The sequence below is a fragment of the Hippocampus bargibanti genome, linkage group LG18 (genome assembly GCF_051943395.1).
Source record: "Hippocampus bargibanti isolate YZ-2025 linkage group LG18, ASM5194339v1, whole genome shotgun sequence".
Classification (NCBI taxonomy): domain Eukaryota; kingdom Metazoa; phylum Chordata; class Actinopteri; order Syngnathiformes; family Syngnathidae; genus Hippocampus; species Hippocampus bargibanti.
In genome coordinates this window covers 14,669,951-14,694,190 of record NC_142751.1, presented here as the reverse complement: position 1 = coordinate 14,694,190, position 24,240 = coordinate 14,669,951, and the positions used below count along the sequence as shown (strand labels likewise).

At 43.4% G+C, this 24,240-nt stretch overlaps 2 protein-coding genes across 5 annotated transcripts; both read left to right on the top strand.

The window, feature by feature from the left end:
• The first annotated feature begins 322 nt into the window (after positions 1–322).
• rasgrf2a (Ras protein-specific guanine nucleotide-releasing factor 2a) lies at positions 323–17,921 on the top strand. Of its 3 annotated transcripts, none has more exons than XM_089020661.1 (29): positions 323–727; positions 1,983–2,089; positions 3,167–3,314; positions 4,251–4,340; positions 4,497–4,750; positions 4,841–4,920; positions 4,980–5,173; positions 6,012–6,121; positions 6,214–6,332; positions 6,413–6,576; positions 7,618–7,684; positions 7,766–7,902; positions 8,820–8,902; positions 8,988–9,236; positions 10,722–10,814; positions 10,922–11,352; positions 11,796–11,933; positions 12,009–12,098; positions 12,322–12,428; positions 12,980–13,092; positions 13,165–13,225; positions 13,315–13,344; positions 14,081–14,184; positions 14,331–14,415; positions 14,828–15,025; positions 15,942–16,021; positions 16,094–16,211; positions 16,294–16,362; positions 16,919–17,921. In XM_089020661.1, exons 1-29 carry the CDS (start codon positions 440–442, stop codon positions 17,012–17,014), a joined length of 3,903 nt encoding a protein of 1,300 aa, XP_088876787.1. In that variant the 5' UTR covers positions 323–439; the 3' UTR covers positions 17,015–17,921. The 3 variants fall into 3 exon arrangements, with proteins under 3 accessions (XP_088876787.1, XP_088876788.1, XP_088876789.1); XM_089020663.1 differs by lacking the exon at positions 323–727 and adding an exon at positions 1,688–1,767; XM_089020662.1 differs by lacking the exon at positions 10,722–10,814.
• A 135-nt stretch (positions 17,922–18,056) lies between these two features.
• Positions 18,057–24,209, top strand: ckmt2a (creatine kinase, mitochondrial 2a (sarcomeric)). Of its 2 annotated transcripts, none has more exons than XM_089020666.1 (10): positions 18,057–18,142; positions 19,719–19,900; positions 20,256–20,454; positions 21,509–21,604; positions 21,680–21,901; positions 22,495–22,580; positions 22,704–22,827; positions 23,005–23,139; positions 23,456–23,581; positions 24,035–24,209. In XM_089020666.1, exons 2-10 carry the CDS (start codon positions 19,752–19,754, stop codon positions 24,149–24,151), a joined length of 1,254 nt encoding a protein of 417 aa, XP_088876792.1. In that variant the 5' UTR covers positions 18,057–18,142; positions 19,719–19,751; the 3' UTR covers positions 24,152–24,209. The 2 variants fall into 2 exon arrangements, with proteins under 2 accessions (XP_088876792.1, XP_088876793.1); XM_089020667.1 differs by lacking the exon at positions 22,495–22,580 and adding an exon at positions 22,245–22,330.
• The last annotated feature ends 31 nt before the right edge of the window (positions 24,210–24,240 follow it).

Genomic DNA, 24,240 nt, shown 5'->3' with positions numbered 1-24,240 from the left:
TTAACTGTCTATTAGCTAGCTCGCGAGACAGTTGAGTTGCATCTGGACATTTGTTGCTCGCCCACAGAAAAAGGAGCCATCTGGGAGCCAAAAGAGCCGGATCTTTTTAGTAAGCCGAGCCAAAAGAACCCGCTCTTTGAAAAGAGCCGGAAATCCCATCACTAGTATGTGCGTGGGATCCTACTGTCCCTTTAAGAAAACATCAAAGCCGATTAAGGCTCATCCCGCCTTCAGCCTCTTGTGGTTGTATTGGCGAGTGGAGCCCCCCCTCACCCCCTTTCCTTCGACTTGCGTTCATTCAAACTGGGACCCCCCTGGAAAGTATTGTGCGTAGGGCCCTCGCCGGACCTACGGGCGAGTACGAGCGAGTGAAGCGCGGGCACGCGCACGTCGACGTCCCGGCGTCGCGTCTCGCTTCATCCCGTTCAGGTGCGTCCCGATGCAGAAGAGCGTTCGCTACAACGAGGGCCACGCGCTCCATTTGGCCCTGGTCGCGCGCAAGGAAGGTACCAAGCGGGGCCCGGTCAGCAAACGGAGCTCGGAGAACGTCCGCTGGACGGAGAAGTTCTTCGCGCTCTACCAGAATCTTCTCTTCTACTTCGACAACGAACAGAGCGCGCGGCCGTCCGGCATGTACCTGCTGGAAGGATGTACGTGCGAGCGCGCCCCCGCCGCCCCCAAAGTGGCCTCGGTTGGCGGTAGCAGGGACGCCCCAGAGAAGATGCAGGTACGAGATCTTCGACAAGAGGCCACCTTACGGTTTTAAGATAAGGTTTGGGTTTCGAGTAAAAGGGGTAAAGTTCCAAAGTTAGGGTTGAACTTGGTCTGCGTGTTTCAAATACTGTACTGTAATAGTATTCGATAGAAGACTTTGCTTAACAAACGACAGATTGACACCGTTTACTATCCTGTCATATAGGAGTTGCCAGCGTGTCATTTGTTATGATCACGTGACCCTCGCGTCAGCCATTTTGAATGTTTTTCTATTTACGACCGTTTTGTCGGAACGGAACCCGGTCGTAACTCGGATGTTACCTGTACAGGTTGGGCTTTCAAAGTAGGGTTTGAAAACAGAATTAGGGTTCCGGGTCAGTGTCAAGGTTTCAAGCAATGTTTAGGGTTCCAAAATCGGGCTTGGAGTTCAAGTTAGGAAAAAAAACATGGCCAGAGGTCTGACCAGCGCTTTATCGACCCAACCATGAAAAAAAAAAAACCCGAACAAATTCGGCAATGGCGCTCTACGTCATATTTTCAATTCCCAAATACATTTGTGAATGGCGGTGAATGAGTTAATAGCCCCACGGCTTGGTTTCAAATAAGGGTTCGGGTTTTTAAGTAGGCTTTCTATCTAGAATTATGATTTCAAACCAGTGTGAGTGCTTCAAGGCAAAGGGTAGGGCATTTTGTATTTTTTGTGATTTATTTATGCATTTATTTGTGTATGTATTTATTTATTATTCATTTTTATTTAGTTATTATATTTATTTATTATTTATTTGTTGAAGGATTTCTTTGTTTATTTCTGTCACATGCAAAAGCATACATGCTTTTGTATTTAGCTATCTATTAGCTAGCTAGCTAGCTATATAGCATTCTATTAGCGAGCTGGCTAGCTTTCTTCCTATTTGAGTTACTTCCGGGTTGAGTGAATGCTGGCGTGTGTGGCGGGGGGTTTCCGGTGCACGCGTGTCATTGTTTTGATTGGGGTTAAATCCATCTGGCTGCCAGGGAAGCCGCATTAGCCGTACAAGCTGCCTTGTCGGTTATGTAAGTACACACGCGTGGAGACTGGTACACACATACCTACGCGCCTACGCAAGCTTTTAAGCCTAATGCTGGTCGCACGCCGCCGCACGCTGGCGAGTGTCGTTCACCCACTTATGTTACGTCATTACTACATATGAGCGCGTACACACACACACATTGTACATGCGACACACTTGCTGTATTGTATTGTATTAAATACACAAAGTTGCTTGCAGTACTACTTCCTGGTGATGTTCGGCCATGATGGACAGAAGCCTCTGGAGCTTCGTACTGACGAGGAAGCCGACTGCAACGAGTGGGTGGACTTCATACAACAAGCTAGGTGACCCCTCACCCACCCCACACACACATATTCCTGTTTCAATGGTTTTGTGAGGTCCGGATAACTCCAGATAAGGAGTGAGGACCACCGTTGCTGATAAATTTACAGAAGAACTAGTGTTACATTTGAAGACTAAATGTCACCCCATTTCCCACTTCAACTTCTTTCAAAACAAAGCAATAAAAAGTGGACTTGAAACTGAAATAACAACAGGAGTGAGGTTTCTCAATGGGTCAATTCAAAGTCCTCACCCATGTAGTGAATTTGGTTAAAGTATAGTTTTACTTTTTAAAAATATTAATAATACATTTCATTTATAAGCGTCTTTCAAAACTCTCAAGGACACTTTACAGTCACAGGTTATTTTTTTTTTCTGCGGGTAAGCAGCGCCAGCCACACGCGCCAACGTTCACTCAACCAGGAAGTAACATAAATATGAATTAAACCAAGTAAATCAACTGATGGAGAAATAATTAAATACATAGTAAATACACAAAAAAAACATTTTTTTGTGGTATGAACTCTCATTAACCACGCACACACACAAACACGCACAGTGAGTAAAAAGTGTGTGCATCCAAGTGAAATGAAAATACACACCAAAAAATATATATTTTTGGGTGAATTTGTGAGGACTTTTCGGAAACTTCAACAGATGTATGTATCGATCCTCTAGAAGCCTTTAGAATGAAAAACTTGTGAGGAGCGGCCAAAAGGTCCTCACTTGTCAAAAATGTCCTCACCACGTATGCATGGTATAAAATGTTCGTGGTCCTCACAAGACTAGTCATACAAACGCACACACGTCCTCCCGAAGTTCTTCAACAATTAAAATTTTATGACAACATCAAGTCCGATTTGCGATTGGATGAGATCAGGGCAAAGTAAAAGGTTGCGGAAAGAGATAAAAATAGAAAAGAGAGAGTGGAGAGAGACAGAAGGCCAGAGTGTGATGTAAGTTCATAAAGTACCACCATGGCCTAAATGTGTAGCGCTTCAAGCGCAAAAGACACGCACGGTTGAATGTGATACCATTAAAAAAAAAACAATCCTCATCGGAAATGTGTGCGTTGTTAGCTACTCGGACCTGATCTTGGAGCGGGAGATCCTCATGCAAAAGTACATCCACCTGGTCCAGATCATGGAGACGGAGAAGATCGCAGCTAATCAGCTACGCACTCAACTGGAGGACCAGGATACCGAGATCGAGAGGCTAAAGGCCGAGGTATAAACTCGCTAATGCTTCATGATAATGTTTGATTTTTAGATCCCCCATATGCTAATTCAAAATATAATTTATCATACTGCGCTAATGCTAGATAGTAAATGCTATCTGGAATGCTATAGCTAGTTGTAAAAGACTGCTGCTGCCACGATTGGATTGGATTGGATTAGCCTTTATTCAAAATGGAGAAATTTACCTTTCATCGCAGTGAAGTTATTAAAGTAAGAGGAACGGAAAGGAAGAAGTAGAAAACAAATACAGGAGCTGCTGTAAAGGCAGCTACTCTCAGTGAAAAAAAACCTAAATAACAAATAATGTGACACAACACAAAACACACAGACAGCCCTTAAGCACTTTTTGCACCATCTTTGTTGCATGAAACTGTTCTAGATGAAAGAGGAGAGGATCAAAGCCTCCTTTTCACCAGTGGTTGAGAGACGTCATGGTGGAATGTACACGTATGCTTCAAGCTAATTGTTGAAAGCAAACACGAAGCTGTAGCATCCATTGACGAGATGATATTGTCTCACATCTCCTGTTCCACGTAAATTCGCTTCAATTCCAAGCCACGACAGTTCCACATATGCATCGAAAAGACAAGTTGTCACCTCAAAATGTTTTCTCTTATAAAAATGCTTAAAAATTCTACCGATTATTAGGAACTTTTCTGTAAAACTAAAGAGTGAATGACACTTTGTGTCAACACGCAACCTTTACTAAGAATATGCCATTAGCTCAATGCTAACACACTAAGCAAAACGCCACATATAAGCTAACAAAATTCATATCGGCCTTGTGGTTGTTACTACTGCCACCAAAAATGTTGAAAAACGATTTGTATCCATTGCTGACGGCAACCTACTCGGGCGCCATCTTGGAATTCTTAATGCTCAAGCTAATGGCTAACCTGTGTGTGTGTGTGTGTGTGCTGTGCAGATTGTTTTGCTCAACAGAAGCAAAGAGCGCATGCAGCCGAGCCAGAATACCTTGGACGAGGAAGACCCCGACATCAAGAAGATCAAGAAGGTAAATTAAAGGAAGTGGCTAGCTAACTGTCATGTGACTTCGGTATCATGTCATGCTAGCGACTCGCGACGTATTAGCCGTTTGATGCCTTCTGAAATGACTTGTAGAATCTAACGTGACTCGTCAGAGTGACCCGTCGAGTGGTTTTGGGCGCAGGTACAGAGTTTCATGCGCGGTTGGCTATGCCGGAGGAAATGGAAGCTGATCGTTCAGGACTACATCTGTTCGCCGCACGCCGAGAGCATGCGCAAGCGCAACCACATCGTCTTTAACATGGTGGAAGCCGAGACGGAATACGTCAACCAGTTGTCCGTGCTGGTCAACTGTTTCCTGCGTCCGCTCCGCATGGCCGCTAGCTCTAAGAAGCCGCCCGTTAGCCACCACGACGTCAGTAGCATCTTCTTGAACAGGTCTGGGCGTTACAGACCGGTATTGGGAGGGAATTTTCAGATGGACCAGTCAAGACTTTGCGCATCTAACGCGGTCCTTGTTTTGAGCAGCGAGACCATCATGTTCCTGCACCAGATCTTCCACCAGGGTCTGAACGCCCGTATGGCCAACTGGCCTACGCTAGTCCTAGGTGAGTCACCGGCGTTGTTGTCCGCGCCGTCACGAAACTTCTCTGCGTTCTACGTACAGCGGACCTGTTCGACATCCTCCTTCCGATGCTGAACATCTACCAGGAGTTTGTGCGCAACCACCAGTACAGCCTTAACGTGCTAGCTAACTGCAAGCAGAACCGAGATTTCGACAAGCTGCTGAAGCAATACGAGGCTAACGCCGCGTGCGAGGGACGCATGCTGGAGACCTTCCTGACCTATCCAATGTTCCAGGTAGCAGAATGTGCACGTTATGAATCCCGCCATCTCTTTTACTCTACTGGGTACTGTTAAAAGAACGGTTGGTCAATGTTGAGGTATTTAGCAGTAGCTCTAGCTAGCCGTTTTTAGTTACTTTTAGTTGTTTAGGGAAACCTATGGAACCCATTTTACAATGGGTTACATAGGTAGATAGGTTCCTAAGTAGCTAGTTGAAGATACATGCTAATAGCTAGCTGCCAGCTATCTAGTTTGTTAGTTAGCCTGTTAGCTTTTTTCTTTGTTAGTTTTTTTGTTGTTGTTGTTGTTTATAACTTGTTTCTTGTTGCAAACATACTTCGACAGTCAAAGCAGAACTCATAGCAAAGCAATATTAGCACTTTTTACACCTGGTTATTCAAAGTTAGTTTCCTACTTAGAGTACTCATTATCGAGCTAGCAACACTCGCTAAGAATAATAATCTTATAGCAGATATTATTAATTGTTATTACTACTTTGGTTAGTTGGTTAGTGAAACAGATAATTATTAAAGAAATTTGCCAATTGATTACGTAGGTAAGTAAGTCTACCTACGTAGGAGCTGAGGATAAATGCTAATAGCTAGCCGTTAGCTGTCTAGTGAGTACAAGTTGATTTGTTAGTTACCCTTTTAGTTTATTTATTTATTTTTTTAATTTATAGCTGCAGATGCTTTATTTTGAAAATTTTTATTTTGAAATTGCTTTGTTTTCCATTTAGTCGTTGTTAGTTAATTGTTATTCAGTTTCCTTGAAAGGCAAAATGGTTGCCAGATTCAGCTGTGACGATCATCCGTCCCTAACGAAGCGACCGCTGTTCCTTGTACGTTTTCAGATACCTCGTTACATCATCACCCTCCACGAGTTGCTCGCGCACACGCCGCACGAACACGTGGAGAGAAATAGTTTACACTTCGCCAAGTCCAAACTGGAAGAGCTCTCAAAGTACAAACTTGAACTCAAACTTGACGCGCCGTTGTTCTTCTCCAAAGTGACGCCGTGTGTGTTTTTATGTCTGTTGGCGCGATGGCCGTCAGGATGATGCACGACGAGGTGAGCGATACGGAGAACATCCGCAAGAACCTTGCCATCGAGAGGATGATCGTAGAGGGCTGTGACATCCTTCTAGACACCAGCCAGACTTTTGTTCGACAGGGTTAGCGCTCACCTTTACGTTGTCTTCATCTTCCACATGAGTTCTAAGACTGGAGCGATCGTCTGCTTGTCCCTCGATAGGCTCCCTCATCCAGCTGCCGTCCAGTAGCGAGCGCGGGATGCTAAGTAAAGTGCGTCTGGGCTCGCTGTCGCTGCGTAAGGAAGGCGAGCGCCAATGCTTCCTCTTTACCAAACACTTCCTCATCTGCACCAGAACGTCCGGAGGGAAGCTGCACTTGCTTAAGGTCCATAAATATCCGTTGCTAACGAATGATGCTAATACATGAGGGTCAACCACCTTCTGCCGCATAGATAGGCAGCGGTTTAAATTAAAATGTTTGGTTTGAGACCGAGTAGAAGTATAAAGAAATAAATACAGGTAACATCCGACTTACGACCGACTTCTGTTCCGACCAAACGGTTGTAAGTCAAAATGGTCGTAAGTTGAAATCCATTCAAAATGTTGAATAGAGACTCGGAGGCTAAATGACTCACAAACTCGCCTTCTTAAAATGCTAAAATAGGGTCTGGAGGTCGTGGGCGTAAGTACTGGTGGTTGTAAGTTGAACAGGTTGTAAGTCAGATGTTACCTGTAAATAAATAAATAAATGCATGAATACATACAAAAATACATAAATAAATAAATGCATACTTACAAAAATACATAAATACACACAAAAATACAAAAAATACAAACATAAATAAATAAATGAGATAAAATGATTATAAAAAGAGAGTGCAGTTATTCAAGCATAGCTATTTGTGCCTAGATGGGCTGCTTTTGAAATCAAGACATGTTTGGCCCCAGGAACATTTTGAAGCCTAATTTTCAGAAAGAAATGACAATTAAGTATGGGACGCAATTATGGTCCAACTAGTTTACTGCCTAGATAGGTTGCAGTTGAAAACAAGACAAGTTTAGTTTAGTTTGGTGTGTGACCATTTTATAGAAAAAAACAATGAAATGACTTGTGAATAAAGGTTAGTTCATTCTGACCACTCATATGCTGCCTAGATAGGCTGCTGTTCGACTCGAAACAGGTTTGGCTCTGAATAGTTTTTAGCTGCAATAAAATAAATATAAAGTAAAAAAAAAACTCAACTAGTAGTGTAGTGCCTAGATGGGCTGCATTAAAAATAGAATTATGTCCGGTTTAACATATTGCCCAAAAATAAGCTTCAAATTTGGCCATTTTGAACTACCAGTAGTCACGTTTAGTACCTCGTCGGGCTGCTGTTGAAAGCAAGGCATGGAATGTAGCCGATAATTTGTGTTTGTACTCCAGCAAGGAGGAACATATTCGCTGATGGAATGCACGCTGATCGAGGAACTGGATGCTGGCGACGAGGACTGTGAGCACGCCGCCAACATCCTTTTCAATCCAGTCGCTCCAAAGCGGACCAGACCCGACCGACACGCTCGCTATTTTACAGACAACGCGGCTGGTCAAGGCTTCAGCCATTTGGAGTTCAAAATGGTGGTGGAACCTCCCGACGGGCAACCGTTTTGCGTGGTCCTGCTCGCTCCCTCGCTTCAGGAGAAAGCGGCCTGGACAAGCGACATCAGCCAGGTCAGCGGAAACCACAGAAGAAGAACCGTCCCTTAAAGGACAACCGACACGTCCGGACAAGTTGTGTCCATAATTTGTAAAATCACTTCAAATGACTTCTACTGAGCGCATTTGACAAAGATTGCACCACATGTAGCTAGATTTTACGTTTTAAGACTCGCACTGAATATTCAGGAAGTCTTGTTATCCAGTTGATGAAGATTCCTGACGTGACGTCACTGAAGGAACGCCCCTGACCGTGAAAGCGACACACAATGCATTTTGGGTACTTTTTTTCATCTGAAAACACCGTGTTGATGGCAAAATTAGAAGGAAAACTACATAAATAACGCGATGGTGAATCGTTGTGTGTCGCAGCCAATTGAGGTAACACGCATAAAGAAGGTGTAAGTTGACACAAACTCCCAGCGGACAAATCAGCCCATTTCCAACGGAGCTTGTGCGCCATTTTGTGCATTTTCTGGGCGCTACATTGGAGTCCAGACGGCTGGAATTGAATACCGAAGGACTTCTTTAATGGATTGCAAATATTTATGCTTTCCTCTTCAGAACTATTTGAATCATATTCATAACTGGATGAGTAACAAGAAAGCATCTTCTCCCAATCTGAACTCTCTGAAGCCATTCTTTTGATTCTGGAGCAAGGCAGTTTGTGAAGGAGTATCCTGGCTTGACATCACGAACAAGGGGGCGGGGCTTTCTGAATCTCGCCAGTTCCGAGCTCATTTTGTGGCAGTTTTGGGACACTTGAAGTCATTTTTATTGGTGTTTTGCATTTGACTAAAAATATCAGCCTGCGTATTTTGGCTATTTTAGATGCTATCAAACGTTTTTCAGATGTCAGTTAGGAAACAAAAAAAATGGTGTCGTTTGTCCTTTAAATGCCGTCTCACGTCTCGTGCTTATTTGCCTTTTAGTGCATCGATAACATCCGCTGCAATGGGTTGATGACCAGCGTCTTTGAGGAAAACTCCAAAGTTTCTGTGCCGCACATGATCAAGTAAAAGATGGAACGCACAACACATATTTCCCCCCCAAAAAATACACAAATCCCAAAAGTGACATCCGGTTTCCAACCCCGGCAGGTCGGACGCCCGCTTGCACAAGGACGACGTGGACATCTGCTTCAGCAAAACGCTCAATTCGTGCAAAGTGCCGCAGATCCGCTACGCTAGCGTTGAGCGGCTGCTGGAGCGCCTGACCGACCTGCGCTTCCTCTCCATCGACTTTCTCAACACCTTCCTGCACACCTACAGGATTTTCACCACGGCCGCCGTCGTCATCCGCAAGCTAGCGCACATCTACCGACAGCCCTTCACGTCCATCCCTGTCAGGTAGGCCACATAAAACATACCTGTTGTGGTTTTTAATCTATCTAGCTAGCTACAGAGCTATCGAGCCTGCTGTTTTCGCTATCTTCGTTACTCTTTATTACTCTTTATTAGTCTCTTAGCGGAGAAATTTACAGCGAGCTAGTTAGCTAACTATCAAGTTAACTGTAGAGCTTGCTCGCTCTCTTAGCTATCTTGCTATTTTAGTGGGATTAGCCTTTAAAAAGCTAACTTTCGAGCTGGCTCACTATCTTAGTTGGATTAGCATTTAAAAAGTCTTGCAGTAGAGAAATTTACAGCTAGGTAGCAAAATAGATAGGTAGCTTTCTATCTAGCTACCTAGACAAATTTATAGCTAGCTAGCTAGATAGCTATCGAGGTAACTTTCGAGCTCGCTCGCTATCTAGGGAGCTCGCTATCTTAGTTGTATTAGCCTTTAAAAAGTCTTGCAGTAGAGAAATTTACAGCTAGCTAGCAAAATAGATAGATAGGTAGCTCGGTAGCTAGATAGTGTGCTATATAGATAAGTAGCTCGGTAGCTAGATAACGAGCTAGATAGGTAGCTAGATAGCGAGCTAGATAGCTAGATAGCTATCGAGGTCACAATCTTAGCTATCTCGCTACTTATATAAATTTACAGCTAGCTAGCTAGATAGATAACTCAGTAGCTTTCTCGTTAGATAGCTATTGAGCTAACTTTCGAGCCACTCGCTATCAAGCTAGCTCGCTATCTTAGCTAGGTCACTATCTAGCTACCTAGACAAATTTACAGCTAGCTAAATAGCTAGGTAGCCATCAAAGCTAGATAGCATCGAGCTAAATGAGCTAGTTCGCTCTGTAACTTGCTCGTTATCTTAGCTAGCCCGCTATCTAGCTAGATAACTAGATAGCTACCTAGCTATTGAGCTAACGTCCGAGCTAGCTCGCTATCTTAGCTAGCTCACTATCTAGCTACCAAGCTATCTAGCTAGCTAGCTGTAAATTTCTCCACTGCAAGACTAATCAACTTTTTTTTCCACTTTTTTTTTTTTTTACTTTGACGTGCCCACAGAGATTTTTTTTTTCTCCAAAATTTATGTCACCGTTTAACACATCAGGCACACGTGGAGAATTTTACATACATAATTAAACATCATATAGAAAAGCAAAGGTACATCGGTGGTCATTGTACCACTTCAAATGCAGGAAAACTAATTCCATGATGACTTTTTGATGTAATTTCTCATATGCTACATGTTGTATTTGAAGAAAATATTTTAGAAGTATATTTGATGCAAAGGTCGCATTAGGTCATGTGATAGTACAAAAAAAAAACACACATAAGCACATTTTTTATTTTATAATCTTTGGTCTGTCAAATGCTACGAAAAAAAATCATCCTTCACGAACAGAAACTGATTCATAGCCCATGTTTTCATCTTCCTCATCGTCACGATTTCCCCATCATCATCATCTTTTCATGGTCCTCGTCGCCATTTTGGTGGTCAGAGTCGAGCAGCACTCATGCGACCGTCTATCCATCATGTCTCTGTGTCCCGACTACACTCTCAAGATCACCCAGCTAGCTCTGGATCAGTCCAAGTAAACTCCCATCAACAATCCCAACGACCCCAACGACCCCCCGTAGTGTCACCAGTCCCCTCGTAGCCCCTCCCACCATGTGATGACAGCTTCTCTTACCATCTTAGGTCTCTGGAGCTTTTCTTTGCCACCAACCAAGGCTCGTGGGGCACGGAACCCCTGAACAACAAATCCCCGCGCCTGTCTCGCAAGTTCTCATCCCCGCCGCCTTTAACCCTCCCGTCTCGCACTTCCTCGCCCGTCCGCACGCGCAAATTATCCCTCAGCTCGCCGGCGGGGCCCAAAGTTCTGGACCTTTCCTCCCCGACCTCGGCGTACGGGCCGCCGGGCCCTTTCGCTTCGTCGTCGCCGCCTCCCCACACCAGGACGCCGTTTGGTTTCTCGTCGTCGCCGCCGCCCACCGTCACCAAGGCCCCGTTGGATCTCAGTCGAGGTCCCAGTTCACCCGAGCTCAGCCCCGGCGGCGAGGACGTCGTCGGGGGCGATCTGCCTCGCATCGACGCCTTCTGCGGGAAACTGAGGAGAAGCATCCGTAGAGGTGAGCCCCTTGTGGATGTTTAGAAATACAGGGAACATCCGACTTGCGACCGAGTTCCGTTCCGACCAAACGGTCGTAAGTCAAAATGGTCGTAAGTTGAAATCCCTTCCAAATGTTGAATAAAGACTCGGAGGCGGTAGATTAGTTATTCACTTTGTTTTAAATGAAATGTTGGGCTCCTATCACTGTTTCCCATAAATTCTGCCTAGCAACAAGCGACAATCTAAATGTAGACTGTTCATTGGGGGAAATGTGTCCCATTAATTCTGCCTAACAACAAGTGACGAGCTAAATGTAGACTGTCCATTGGAGGAATGTGTACCGTGAATTCCGCCTAGCAACAAGTGACCTTCATATTTCTGGCAAAGTTTGTAAGCTGAGGTATCACTGTACCTTTAAAAAAAAACGTTCTTGACAATTCAACCATTCACGCCTCCATCCAGCTGTACTGGAATCCGTCTCTTTGGACAAATTAATTCCGGAATTCCCCGCCGCCGCCGCCAACAGCAACGAATCCGGCGACGCGTCCCCGTGCCGTTCGCCATCCACGCCGCGACATTTGCGGTACCGCCCGCCAGGAGGTATCGCATTTTTTTTTTATTATTTTTGTCTAAACATGACATTGCGCAATGGCCTTTATCATGATCTCTTGGCAGCGTCTTCATCGGACAGCGCCCGATGCGCCGTGTCGCCCGCGTCCGCTTTCGCCATCGCTACCGCCGCCGCCGGACACGGTAGCTCTCAGAGTGAGTCCGTCTCGCACTACTATAACAATACGAAATATGCATGTGAGGTGTAAGTGTTTTTTCTGTCCACTTGGGGTCACCATTGCTACATTTTACACTATTCTAAAACATGCGGGTGATGCGGTGAGTGATATGGGAGCCTGTAAGAGTTGCTAAAAGTAGTTTATCATTGGGAAAATTGGCGAAAGCTATCCAGAAAAGTGCTTTTTGCTTGCCGTTGCAGCGTTAAGTACCTCGGAGAAGTCCTGCGACAAAGAATTGATCATCCGCAGAGCCGCCACCAACCGAGTTCTTAATGTGCTGCGACATTGGGTCTCCAAACACTCTCAGGTTAGACCAACAACTCTTAAAAAATAGATATTTGTATTACTATTATTTGTTTCGGATTGTTTTTTTTTTTCATTATTTGTTTTACTTTTCTTTCTTATACGGCATAGTGAACAGGACATTGCATCAGCAGAATTGCAAGAATGTAAAACGTCTTATTGAGATGGTCATGTGATCAATGTTTTGTTTTGATGTCTTGAACAGATGATGCTCAATGTGACCATGTTCTCCCTTTTTTAACTGTTCAAAAAAAATAGATCTTTATAATAAAGAAATAAACACTTACATAGACGAATGAGTAAACGAACAAATATATAAACAAGTGAGTGAATACATAAACACAAAGACATAAATAACTAAATAAACACACAAATAAATACATATATAATTAAATATGTTAATAAATGACCAAATGAATAAATAAATATCTTTTTGGGGATTTTTTTCATTTTTGTCATTATTTTCTAAGGGCATGTAAAATTAATTTTGGGTAGAATAAAATAGAGTAAATAAAACAAAACGACCTTGATGCCTTTTCGTTTGCACTTTATCAGGACTTTGAAAGCAACAGCGAGCTCAAAGTGGGCGTGGTCAGCCTCCTGGAAGAAGTCCTACGGGATCCGGACCTTCTGCCTCAGGAGAGGAAAGCAACCGGCAACATTCTCAGGTGACCTCGCCGCGTGCGCAAACAAAATTAGCCGGATTGCAAACTGAAGCGGCGCCGCTTTGTCGCCGTCAGCGCTCTTGGTCAAGAAGAGCAAGACAACGCTCAGCTCAAGATTGAAGACATTCTACAAATGGTACGCCATTTTTTTTTTCTTTTTTTTTTTTTGCGTTTTCTAATCATGAAAATTATTTCTTTTTGTTTTTGGGGGGGAATGATGAACAGAAAAGTTGTCCACTTCTTCACTTCATTGCGGTAAGAAAGAATCTTTATATCCACCTTAAGATGATAAAATGGTTATCACGGTATATGTGTGTGTGTGTGTGTGTGTGTATGTCAACGCAGCCACAACGCTACATATGGTCCTTTGACAGCAATTCAAAAAAATAGTATGATGCTGAGAGAAGCGATTGCTCTCTGTGCTCCGGCAAATAAACATCCTACTTGTTCAATCGTTTTACTTTATGTTACTTCCGGTTTGAGTGAACGCTGGCGCGTATGGCTGCCGCTGCTCACCCGCAAAAAAAATATCCTGTGACTGTAAAGTGTCCTTGAGAGTTTTGAAAGGCGCTTAGCTATCTATCTAGCTGGCTATCTTAGCTATCTGTTAGTTAGCTAGTGTTCTACCTATTTGAGTTACTTCCGGGTTGAGTGAATGCTGGCGCGTGTGGCTGCCGCTGCTCACCCGCAGAAAAAACGATTTTCTGATTGTAAAGTGACCTTGAGAGTTTTGAAAGGCGCTTAGAAATGAAATGGATTATTATTATTAAACGAAATGTATTATTATTATTATTATTGTTGTTGTTATTGTTATTGTTATAAATGTATAATTATTATTACTACTACTATTACTATTATTTTTATTTGTATTATTGTTATTGTTATAAATGTACAATTATTACTACTATTACTATTATTCTTTAATTTTGTATTTTTATTTATTTTATTTTATTATTTTTGTATTTTTTTTATTTTTTATTATTTATTATAGGCTGAGGGACCAAAGTCCGAGTGTTTAGAGTCCTTTTCTGCGATGGAGCTGGCCGAGCAGATCACGCTTCTGGACCACATCGTTTTCAGGAGTATCCCTTATGAGTCAGTATGATATATATATATTTTTTTTTTTTACAAAGCCAAAAATATATTCAGACATGAAAATAACGATTAAAAAAAGAAAAAAAAACATATTTTCTTTGTTTTTGCCAAGAAAAAAAAAAGTTAATTGTTTGATGGTGTTCCAGAGAGTTCCTCGGTCAAGGCTGGATGAAGGTGGACAAGACGGAGAAGACACCTTACATCATGAAAACCAGCCAGCACTTTAACAATGTGAGTTGACGGCGATTATTATTATTATTATTATTATTATTATAAATATGCTAATATGCATGACATGCAGCACAGATTAAATTAATGTCCTCTCGGACCTAGCGTGCAAGGCACTTATAATGTGGCTAAAAAAAGACAGACAATTGACAACAGACAATACATGTCATTTCTGAATGTAAAGTGACGTAGTGTCTTCCGTAAAGTGACATAGTGTAGTAATACAAAAACAAACAAAAAAAGTTGAAGTGAGAAAAAAAAACGAAAAAAATAGAGTTTGGGATGATAGTACACAGATTTCGGTGAGTGTGGCAGTGGGAAGGGGCAGTGGGGGCAGGGCTGGGCTGGGAGTTGAGTCTCCTGACGGAGGAAAAAAAAACGACACTGAAAATAAAATGAGATGTTTTGACATCAGATGAGCAACCTGGTGGCGTCGCAGATCATGACGCACGGCGACGTCGCCTCCAGGGCGGGCGCCATCGAGAAGTGGTTGGCGGTGGCGGATATCTGCCGTTGCCTCAACAACTATAACGGCGTCCTGGAGATCACCTCGGCGCTCAACCGTAGTGCCGTTTTCCGCCTCAGGAAGACGTGGGCCAAAGTCTGTAAGCAGGTAATTACGACAAGAATATTCGGAACCGTTCTAAGTGCGATCATCAATACTGGTGGATGCACGTTAGCTCGCAGATTTATTGTTGCATTAATTTTTTTTATACATTTGTAAAAAGTCACAAGAGGGTGTATGTTATAGACGACATTTTGGCATTTTCTGAGCTCATTGGTTCATTTATTTATTTATTTATTTATTGTTTCTTCACTATCCGTTTGCTATCTATTAGCTATCTGGCTAGCTAGCTATGTAGCTGGCTATAGCTATATGACTATCGAGCTAGTGAGTTAACTGTCTACCTGGCTAGCTATTAGCTATCTTACTTTATGTAACTTTCAGGTTGAGTGAACGCTGGCGCGCGTGGCTGCCGCTGCTCACCCGCAGAGAAAAATATCCTGTGACTGTAAAGTGTCCTTGAGACTTTTTAAAGGCGCTTATAGATGAACTGTATTATTATTATTATTATTATTATTATTATTATTATTATTAGCTTTCCGTCCGAAATGGAAGTTTTGACCTTCGTCCTTTATATCTTTTCCTTGCTAAACATAACGATAAAGCATGTCCATTCTTGCTATCTTTTCAGCAAAAAAAAAACTTAAAGTAGCGCTAACTCTTTTTCTGATGAAAGAAGAGCATCTAAGGTTTTCTAACGCTGAATTGAATGTTTATGTAGTCCTAACATTCAATATTCTGTGGGTCCTGCAATTTGAGTGAAAATGACAAAAACCCTGGCACTGGAGTGGACGCATTTTTTTGCACATCGTCAGGCAGTGAATGAGTTAAATCGTTATTAAAAAAAAAAGTATTCTTAAAATAACAATGAAAATAATAATGATACATTTTATTTAGATATGTTAACAATTGATCAATATAATAAGTCAAAAGGTGTGTGTGTGTGTGTGAATGTGTTTTGCAGACAAAGGCGCTAATGGATCGTCTGCAGAGGACGATCTCGTCCGAAGGACGCTTCAAGAACCTCCGGGAGACGCTAAAAAAGTAAACATCTCCTCATTGCCGTGTAGCTCCACAAGTGTCACGTGTCACGTGTGTGTATATACGTGTTTGCAGCTGTAACCCGCCGTGCGTACCCTACCTTGGCATGTATCTTACCGACCTGGCCTTCATCGAGGAAGGAACGCCCAACTTCACCGAAGAAGGCCTGGTTAACTTCTCCAAGATGAGGATGGTAAATATCACCGCACGGCTATTTTCGAAAAGCTAACTTGGGGGGTCTAGCGAGGTGGTCTTTATCCCCCCCCCCCCGTCAGATCTGTCACATCATCCGCGAGATCCGACAGTTCCAGCAAGCTCCTTATAGGATTGAGCATCAGGCAAAGGTTAGCTAACCGTGTTTCTTTAACTTCCTCTTCATGCTTTTGTGATTCAAACACTGACACACTGCAAAGAATTCAAATATTAGCATGCTAGGCTAACCCTCCAAGCCACCATATTCTATCTGAAGTACTTCCGAGTTGAGTGAAGGCCTAACTAGCTATCTGTTAGCTATCTATTAGCTAGCTAGCTTTCTATCTGAGTTACTTCCGGGTTGAGTGGAGGCCTAGCTAGCTATCTATTAGCTAGATAGCTTTCTGTCTAAGTTACTTCCGGGTTGTGTGAAGACCTAGCTAGCTATCTGTTAGCTAGCTATTAGCTAGCCAGCTTTCTATCTGAGTTATTTAGCTATCTGTTAGCAGTCTATTAGCTAGCTAGCTTTCTATCCAAGTTACTTGTGGCTGCCGCTGTTCACCCACAGAAAAACTTATGCTGTGACTGTAAAGTGACCTTGAGAGTTTTGAAAGCCGCTTATAAATCACATTTATTATTATTATTATTATTATTATTATTATTATTATCATCTATTTGATTGCCATTTCTTGGTCCCGCCCACTCTAGGTGACTCACTTCCTGCTGGACGAGACGCAAGTGATGGACGAAGACGCGCTGTACGAGTTTTCGCTGAAGATTGAACCGCGCTTACCGCCGAGCTAAGCTAACGCTAAGCGGCTCGCCTCCCGCCGTTTCCCTATTCTAACTTGCTCCCCTCAAGTGGAAGACGGGCTAATCCTTGCTAATTTGGATCAGGTGAGGCTTTCGTGTCCTGTTGCCTAGCAACCCGTGCCTCTGATTTCATCCCATCTATGCAAAAAAAATGATAATCACGGGCCAATCCAGTTCTACTGATTAGCATGGTTACCAATAACTTTGGGGATGTCATTAGCTAGCCTGCTAGCAAGTTAGCATGAGTGTCACACAGTAAAGATCTCCTGGATCACAGCGCCAACATCAATTTCTGTGGATCCGCTGTAGCATCCGATGATGTCACTTCCTGTACAAACTGGATCTCTGCGTGACAGTGTGATGTCACTTCCTGCGGTTAGCAAAACCACCGGATCGCACTTTGATGCAAAACTGTGAAATGTCTTCCTGTACGGAATGAATGCACGGGATGATATTTTGAAATCACTTTCCTGCAAAGCGGAAGCACTCGATCACACTATGACATCACTTCCTGTTCGTAGATGCACACAGATTTCAAGTGTGTGTTTCGTTAGCGGCTACTGTGTTAGCTGCTGTTTTGTACACAAATGGACTATTTCGCTTTTTTTTTTTTAAATAGAATTTTTAGATATTTTTTTTTACATGAAACAATTATTATATGCGATGTTCCAACATCATTATTATTATTATTATTTGTTATGAATCATATTTTAAAGTTAGCCTTGTGCTATATTTAGTTTTTTCTTCTTGGTTGAGATGAACACCTTTGCACTATGTTGTCATTTGATCTTCTCGTGGTATGACTGTGAGGAATTATTGATTTGGTGATGATACTCGTGATATTTATTTAGGTTTTATTTCTAATTAGCGCCTCATATGTTTTATGTTTTTTTTATTTATTTTTTTGTTCAAACCGCGCTAATAAATGTCCCTGTTAAATGTGTGACGTGCGCGCCGGTGTGAAAGTCAAACAGATCTCATGACTTATGACAGCCTGTCCACTTCTGATCACGTGGTTTGAAATGGAGGCGTGGCCTCCAGTACGAGTGGGCGGGGTGAGCGTATAAAGCTCATTAAGAGAAGACGGGTCAGCTTCAAGGCAAAGCATCGTCTGCACAGGTAACGTGCATCCTTTTTATCCATTTGCTATCTATTCGCTAGCTACCTAGCTGGCTATCTATTTGCTATCTATTCGCTAGCTGGCTATTTGCTATCGATGTGCAGCTGGCTATGTAGCTGGCTATCTATTAGCTATATGGCTATCCAACTAGTTTACTAACTGTCTAGCCGGCTATCTATTGGCTAACTGTTAACTAGCTATATTTCTATCTATTTGAATTACTTCTGGGTTGAGTGAACGCTGGCGCATGTGACTGCCACTACTCACCCGCAGAAAAACTGATCCTGTGACTGTAATGTGACCTTGAGAGTTTTGAAAGGCGCTTAGAAATGAAATGTATTATTATTATTATTTGTCATTCAATATCCATCATCCTTAGAAAGTCATTGATCGGGGGTCTGGTGTCGTGGCCCCCCCTACCCCTAGTCTTGTAACCAAAATCTTTTTGACCTGTATGACCCGCGTCCATTCTTTTCTTGGCACAAAGGTCCTGTGATGTGCTAAAAATATGATGGATGAATATAGATGTGGAGATGACGCTGGCATATTTAGCGCTCCTAAAGGGAAAACGACCTTCTCCAATGCGCTGTACAGGTGGCTAAGCTAACTAGCGACAGACTGTTGTAAGATGCGAACCCGCGTTGACCACATCTTTCCACTAAGCTTGTTAGGAAGCAGACGCAAATCTGGTCTGCTAAAGTACCACCCGGTGACCTTCTCATTACAAGATTTTCAAAGTGGCGTCCGCTTATATTTGGCGCCATGTACGTATTTTGGTAGACATGTCTGTCACGAGGAGATCCACCCCAAAAAAATGTCTTTTGATGTGACGAGGATTTTCTGTTTCCAATTACAGTAAAGTCTCGTTATATCGATATTCAAGGGAGTCCGAAAAAATATCGATATAACCGGGACTATCGATATATCCGATATCGATATAACGAGACTTTACTGTAATTAATATTGTATTTATTTGTTGCTTTTTTAAAAACTTGTAGATTACATTTAGCCCTCAAAGCCAATTGGAATTACCAATAAGACATTTAGTAGACGTGTATCATGAGTCGACCTATCACAGCAGCTTGGAATTGAAGCGGATTTACGTGGGACAGGAGACATTCTCGTTTCATCAATAGACGGCAATTCTACAGCTTCGTGTTTGCTTTCGACATTTTATCTTGTAGCAGACGTGCGTATTTCACCATGACGTTCCTTACGCACTGGTGAAAAAGACGCCTTGATCCTCTTCTCTTTTATTTGGAACTGCTTCATGCAACAACGAGGGTGCAGAAAGTGCTTAAGATTGAATGAATGTGTCCTATTTGTTATTTTGTTTTTTTGTTCTTTTGACTTCAAGATGCTAGCTAGCTAATAGATAGCTAGCATCTATCCAGCTAGCTAATAGATAGCTAGCTAGCTGGATAGATAGCCAGCTAGACAGCTAATAGATCACCAGCTAACTAGCTAGCTAGCTGGATGGATACTGGCTATCAGCTAGCTAGCTGGCTCACTATTAGCTATATATTTGCATTAGCTAGCTGGATGGATACTGGCTTCCATTGATTTATTTTCCAGGTCTTTCACGCGTGACTGAAAGTTCAGGTCAAGATGGCGAACTCCTTTGCTCGTCTGATGTCGGGCCGCAACACTGCCGCCCTGCTGGCCACCTTAGGTGTTGGCACCATGTCCGCCGGTTTCCTGTTGAGCGAAGAGAGTTCTTTGGCGGCCGAGGCAAGGAAGAAGCTTTATCCTGCCAGGTGAGAACATCCCGACGTCACTGTGACCTGGTCGGTAGAGTTATCTGGGATTGCAAAGTACTTATTGTCTTATGTTGGACATGGTTGGTAGACTTAAGTGAGTTGGAACGGTAAAGTTAATCAAGATGGTTGGTAGTAAAAATGCATCTCATACATAGTCTGTAGAGTTTAATGAAAGCAACCACGTCGCGTAAACGACTTTATGAATTGAATTAGTTGAATGATGCAGTCGTGTCATCGGTGTCAAAGTCACCGCGTGGCACCGACTGAAAGTGACCTTCTCAAATTCCTTCTACACTCGTGACCAGCTTAACAAACTTTAAACCCCCCTTTCCCCACGCCCTCCATTTCGCAGCTCCGACTTCCCCGACCTTCGCAAGCACAATAACTGCATGGCAACGGCGCTGACACCCGCCATTTACGCCAAACTGCGAGACAAGGTCACATCCAACAATTGGACTTTGGACCAGTGCATCCAGACGGGCGTGGATAACCCCGGGCATCCGTTCATCAAGACCGTGGGCTGCGTGGCTGGGGACGAGGAAAGTTATGAGGTCAGAAGAGGGTAGATATCTGGCTGGCTAGCAAGCTAGCTATTAGCTATCTATTAGCTGGCTAGTTAGCTTTCTATAAGTGCGTTGAGTGAACGCTGGCGCGTGTGGCTGCCGCTGCTCACCCACGGAAAAACTTATCCTGTGACTGTAAAGTGACCTTGAGAGTTTTGAAAGGCACTTATAAATGACTTTAATTTCATTTTTTAATTTTAAGAGCCAGATAATTTTAAAAGCCAGAAATATGAAGGTCACTTGTTGCCAGGCAGAATTCACGGTACACATTCCTCCAATGGACAGTCTCCATTTAGCTAGTCACTTGTTGCTAGGCAGAATTAATGGGACACATTCCCCCAATGAACAGTCTCCATTTAGCTCATCACTTGTTGCCAGGCAGAATTTATGGGAAACAGCGATAGGAGCCCAACATTTCATTTACAACAAAGTGAATAACTAATCTATTTGACAGTTTGTTTAAAAAAATATATATACGCCTATATTTTTGTTGATAGGCAGATCTGAATGATCACAACTCTTTGTACCTCAATTTTAAGGACACTTGTTTGTCCATGTTAATAATAATAATACATTTCATTTATAAGTGCCTTTCGAAACTCTCAAGGTCACTTTACAGTCACAGGATGAGTTTTTTTTCTGTGAGTGAGCAGCGGCAGCCACACTCGCCAGCGTTCACTCAACCCGAAAGTAACTCAAATAGATAGCTAATAGCTAGCAAATAGATAGCTAATAGCTAGCGAAGAACTTTGTTCCAGCTTCAGCTGTTGTTAAAGCGCTATATAAATCATGTATTGTATTGTATTGTTTCTCGACAAAGATCACGTGGAACAATCTATTGGTGTCCGTTTTTTTTTTACTTCCAAAATAATTTTTGTCTCCACTTGCTTGTTGCAAGGCAGAACCCATTGACTCCCCAAAGTTCAACCAATAGGAAAATGTTATTTCCTTAGTCACTTGTTGCCAGGCATAATTTGGCAATGAGCTATGAGACACAAACACTGACACTGTCGTACCTGCTATTATCGGACTTTCCTTCCAGGTATTTGCGGATCTCTTCGACCCGATCATCAAGGACCGCCACAATGGCTACGACCCCAGAACCATGACCCACCCAACGGACCTGGATGCCTCCAAGGTGTTCACGTCATTTTACCAACCATTTTCTCCTCAATAACGACACTCTCATCCGTATCTTTTTTTTTTTAACTAGTTGACCCACGGCATGTTTGACGAGAACTACGTGCTGTCGTCTCGGGTGCGAACCGGACGCAGCATCCGTGGCCTAAGCCTCCCGCCGGCTTGCAGCCGAGCGGAGCGTCGCGAGGTGGAGCGCGTAGCCGTTACGGCGCTGGGCGGTCTCAAGGGAGACCTAGCCGGGCGTTACTATAGCCTGGCGGAGATGACCGAGCGTGAGCAGCAGCAGCTCATCGATGTAAGACCGCCGTCGCTCAGACACGCTCACTCATGGGGCACCATTACTAGTGCCACAAAGTCTGATTAAAGTCTGTCGTCAGGCAGAGTTTTTGAGTTGCGGTCTTTAGTCTACCAAAATTGTAGTTAAGAATAAAGACATAAAAACATACCAAGACTGTTCAGTCACTGGTCGCTAGGCAGAATTTGTGGACCACTACCATCTTGCTATTCCATAGTCTCTTTAAACCACATCAAATATTTCCAAAAAATAATCTCTGAATTCATTGAAACAAAAGATATCCAGTGATCTGATTTGATCTGATCTTTGTGTTCTGACCCAAATCCCACCGCACTCCTATCAGGACCACTTCCTGTTTGACAAGCCCGTGTCTCCTTTACTTACCTCGGCTTTCATGGCCCGTGACTGGCCTGACGCCAGGGGCATCTGGTAAGAAGGTTCCAGAAACAAAATCTCACAGAGTCTTAGGATTTAGAGACGTGGAGCGTTGGGACCCATGACTGGACTGTCCCCGTGTCTTTACCCCTGACCCTAGTCTTCCTGCTTTTGTCGATTTGAGTGTTTTCTTCTTCCACCTTGACATAAACCTTTAGGACCACTTCCTGTTTGACAAGCCCGTATCCCCCCTGCTGACATGCGCCTTCATGGCGCGAGACTGGCCTGACGCTAGGGGCATCTGGTAGGCCCCCCGCATGTGTGTGATGTGTGCTGCATCCCCATCCACCTGATACAGTCTGCGTTTGCCTTCCTTGTCTCCGACGGTACGTAGCAAAGACTTGATCCCTATGCTATTTCTCCTCAGGCACAACAACGAGAAGACCTTCCTGATCTGGATTAACGAAGAGGACCACACCAGAGTCATTTCCATGGAGAAGGGGGGCAACATGAAGAGGGTCTTTGAGAGATTCTGCAGAGGACTGAAGCAGGTACACGGATTCTCCAGATGTTTCTAGGCAGGATCCACATGCGACTGTTAGTGAGGCACAACTATAGATGGCGCCAAAGTTCCCAATCAATTTTTGAAGAATCGGTTTTCTGTACTCAGCCGCTGCTTGGGACAATTACTGCGGGAGGTTGACAACCAACATCTGCATCATCCACAGGTGGAACATCTGATCCAGGAGAGGGGCTGGGAGTTTATGTGGAACGAACATCTGGGCTACATTCTCACGTGCCCCTCCAACCTGGGCACGGGGCTCAGGGCGGGCGTACATGTGCGCCTTCCCAAACTCAGCAAGGTAACACACTCACACACACACACACAATAGAATGAATGAAAAAAATTAGCATCTTGACCACTAGGAGGCAATAGAATGCATAGTTAAGAAGCAACTACGCTACACCGCTACAGTCATAGTTAAGTTTTAATATCCATCCAATTGTCGGTCTACATGTTGCTGCACCGTTTGTGGCTCAAAATGCTAGTTTCACTACCCCGTTACTACTGTGGCGGTTTGCATTGTGTGCAGTAAGCTTTGAAATACACAACACGGAGGTGCTTTTCAATGGACATAGTCTCGGACCTGTCTAAGTGAGCAATGGTCCATCCCATAGGATCCCCGCTTCGCCAAGATATTGGACAACCTGCGTCTGCAGAAAAGGGGTACGGGCGGTGTGGACACGGCGGCCACCGGCGACACCTTCGACATTTCCAATAACGACCGTCTGGGCAAGTCCGAGGTAAGCGGTTCGTGTCCTTACATAGGTCTGTATTTATATGTTAATACAGCGGGTGTCAAAGTCATTTTTTGCCGCGGGCTACATTGTAGTTATGGTTTCCTCTCGAGGGCCGTTATGAATTTGCGGAACCCATTGGAATGTTTAAATCCCTTCAAATATTACATATAGAGCACACGGCAAATTAATGAATAACTCGTTTTCAAATCCGAAGTCAAGAAAAATGACTTTTATTGTGGTTGACATCCAAAAATATCAAATTTTGGCGCAGATTTTAGCAATCATCATGGAATTTAACAAGTTTGATTTGCTTTCGCGGGCCGCAAAAAAATGATGTGGCGGGCCGGATTTGGCCCGCGGGCCTTGACTTTGACACCTGTGTGTTAATAGGTTACGATTTTTAACTTCTTGCTAGCATACTGAAGACAACGTGTCTTGTGTATGACCTGCCCACAGGTGGAACTGGTGCAGATGGTGGTAGACGGCGTCAACTACCTGATCGAGTGCGAAAAGAGGCTGGAGAAGGGCCAGGACATCAAGGTCCCGCCTCCCATCGCCATGTTTCGCAAATAGATGATACGTGGAAGAAAGCGCAACCCACAGAGCAGTAAAAGGAGTAGAATATGCTTGAGATTTGCCTCTTTATTTTCTGCATTATATGT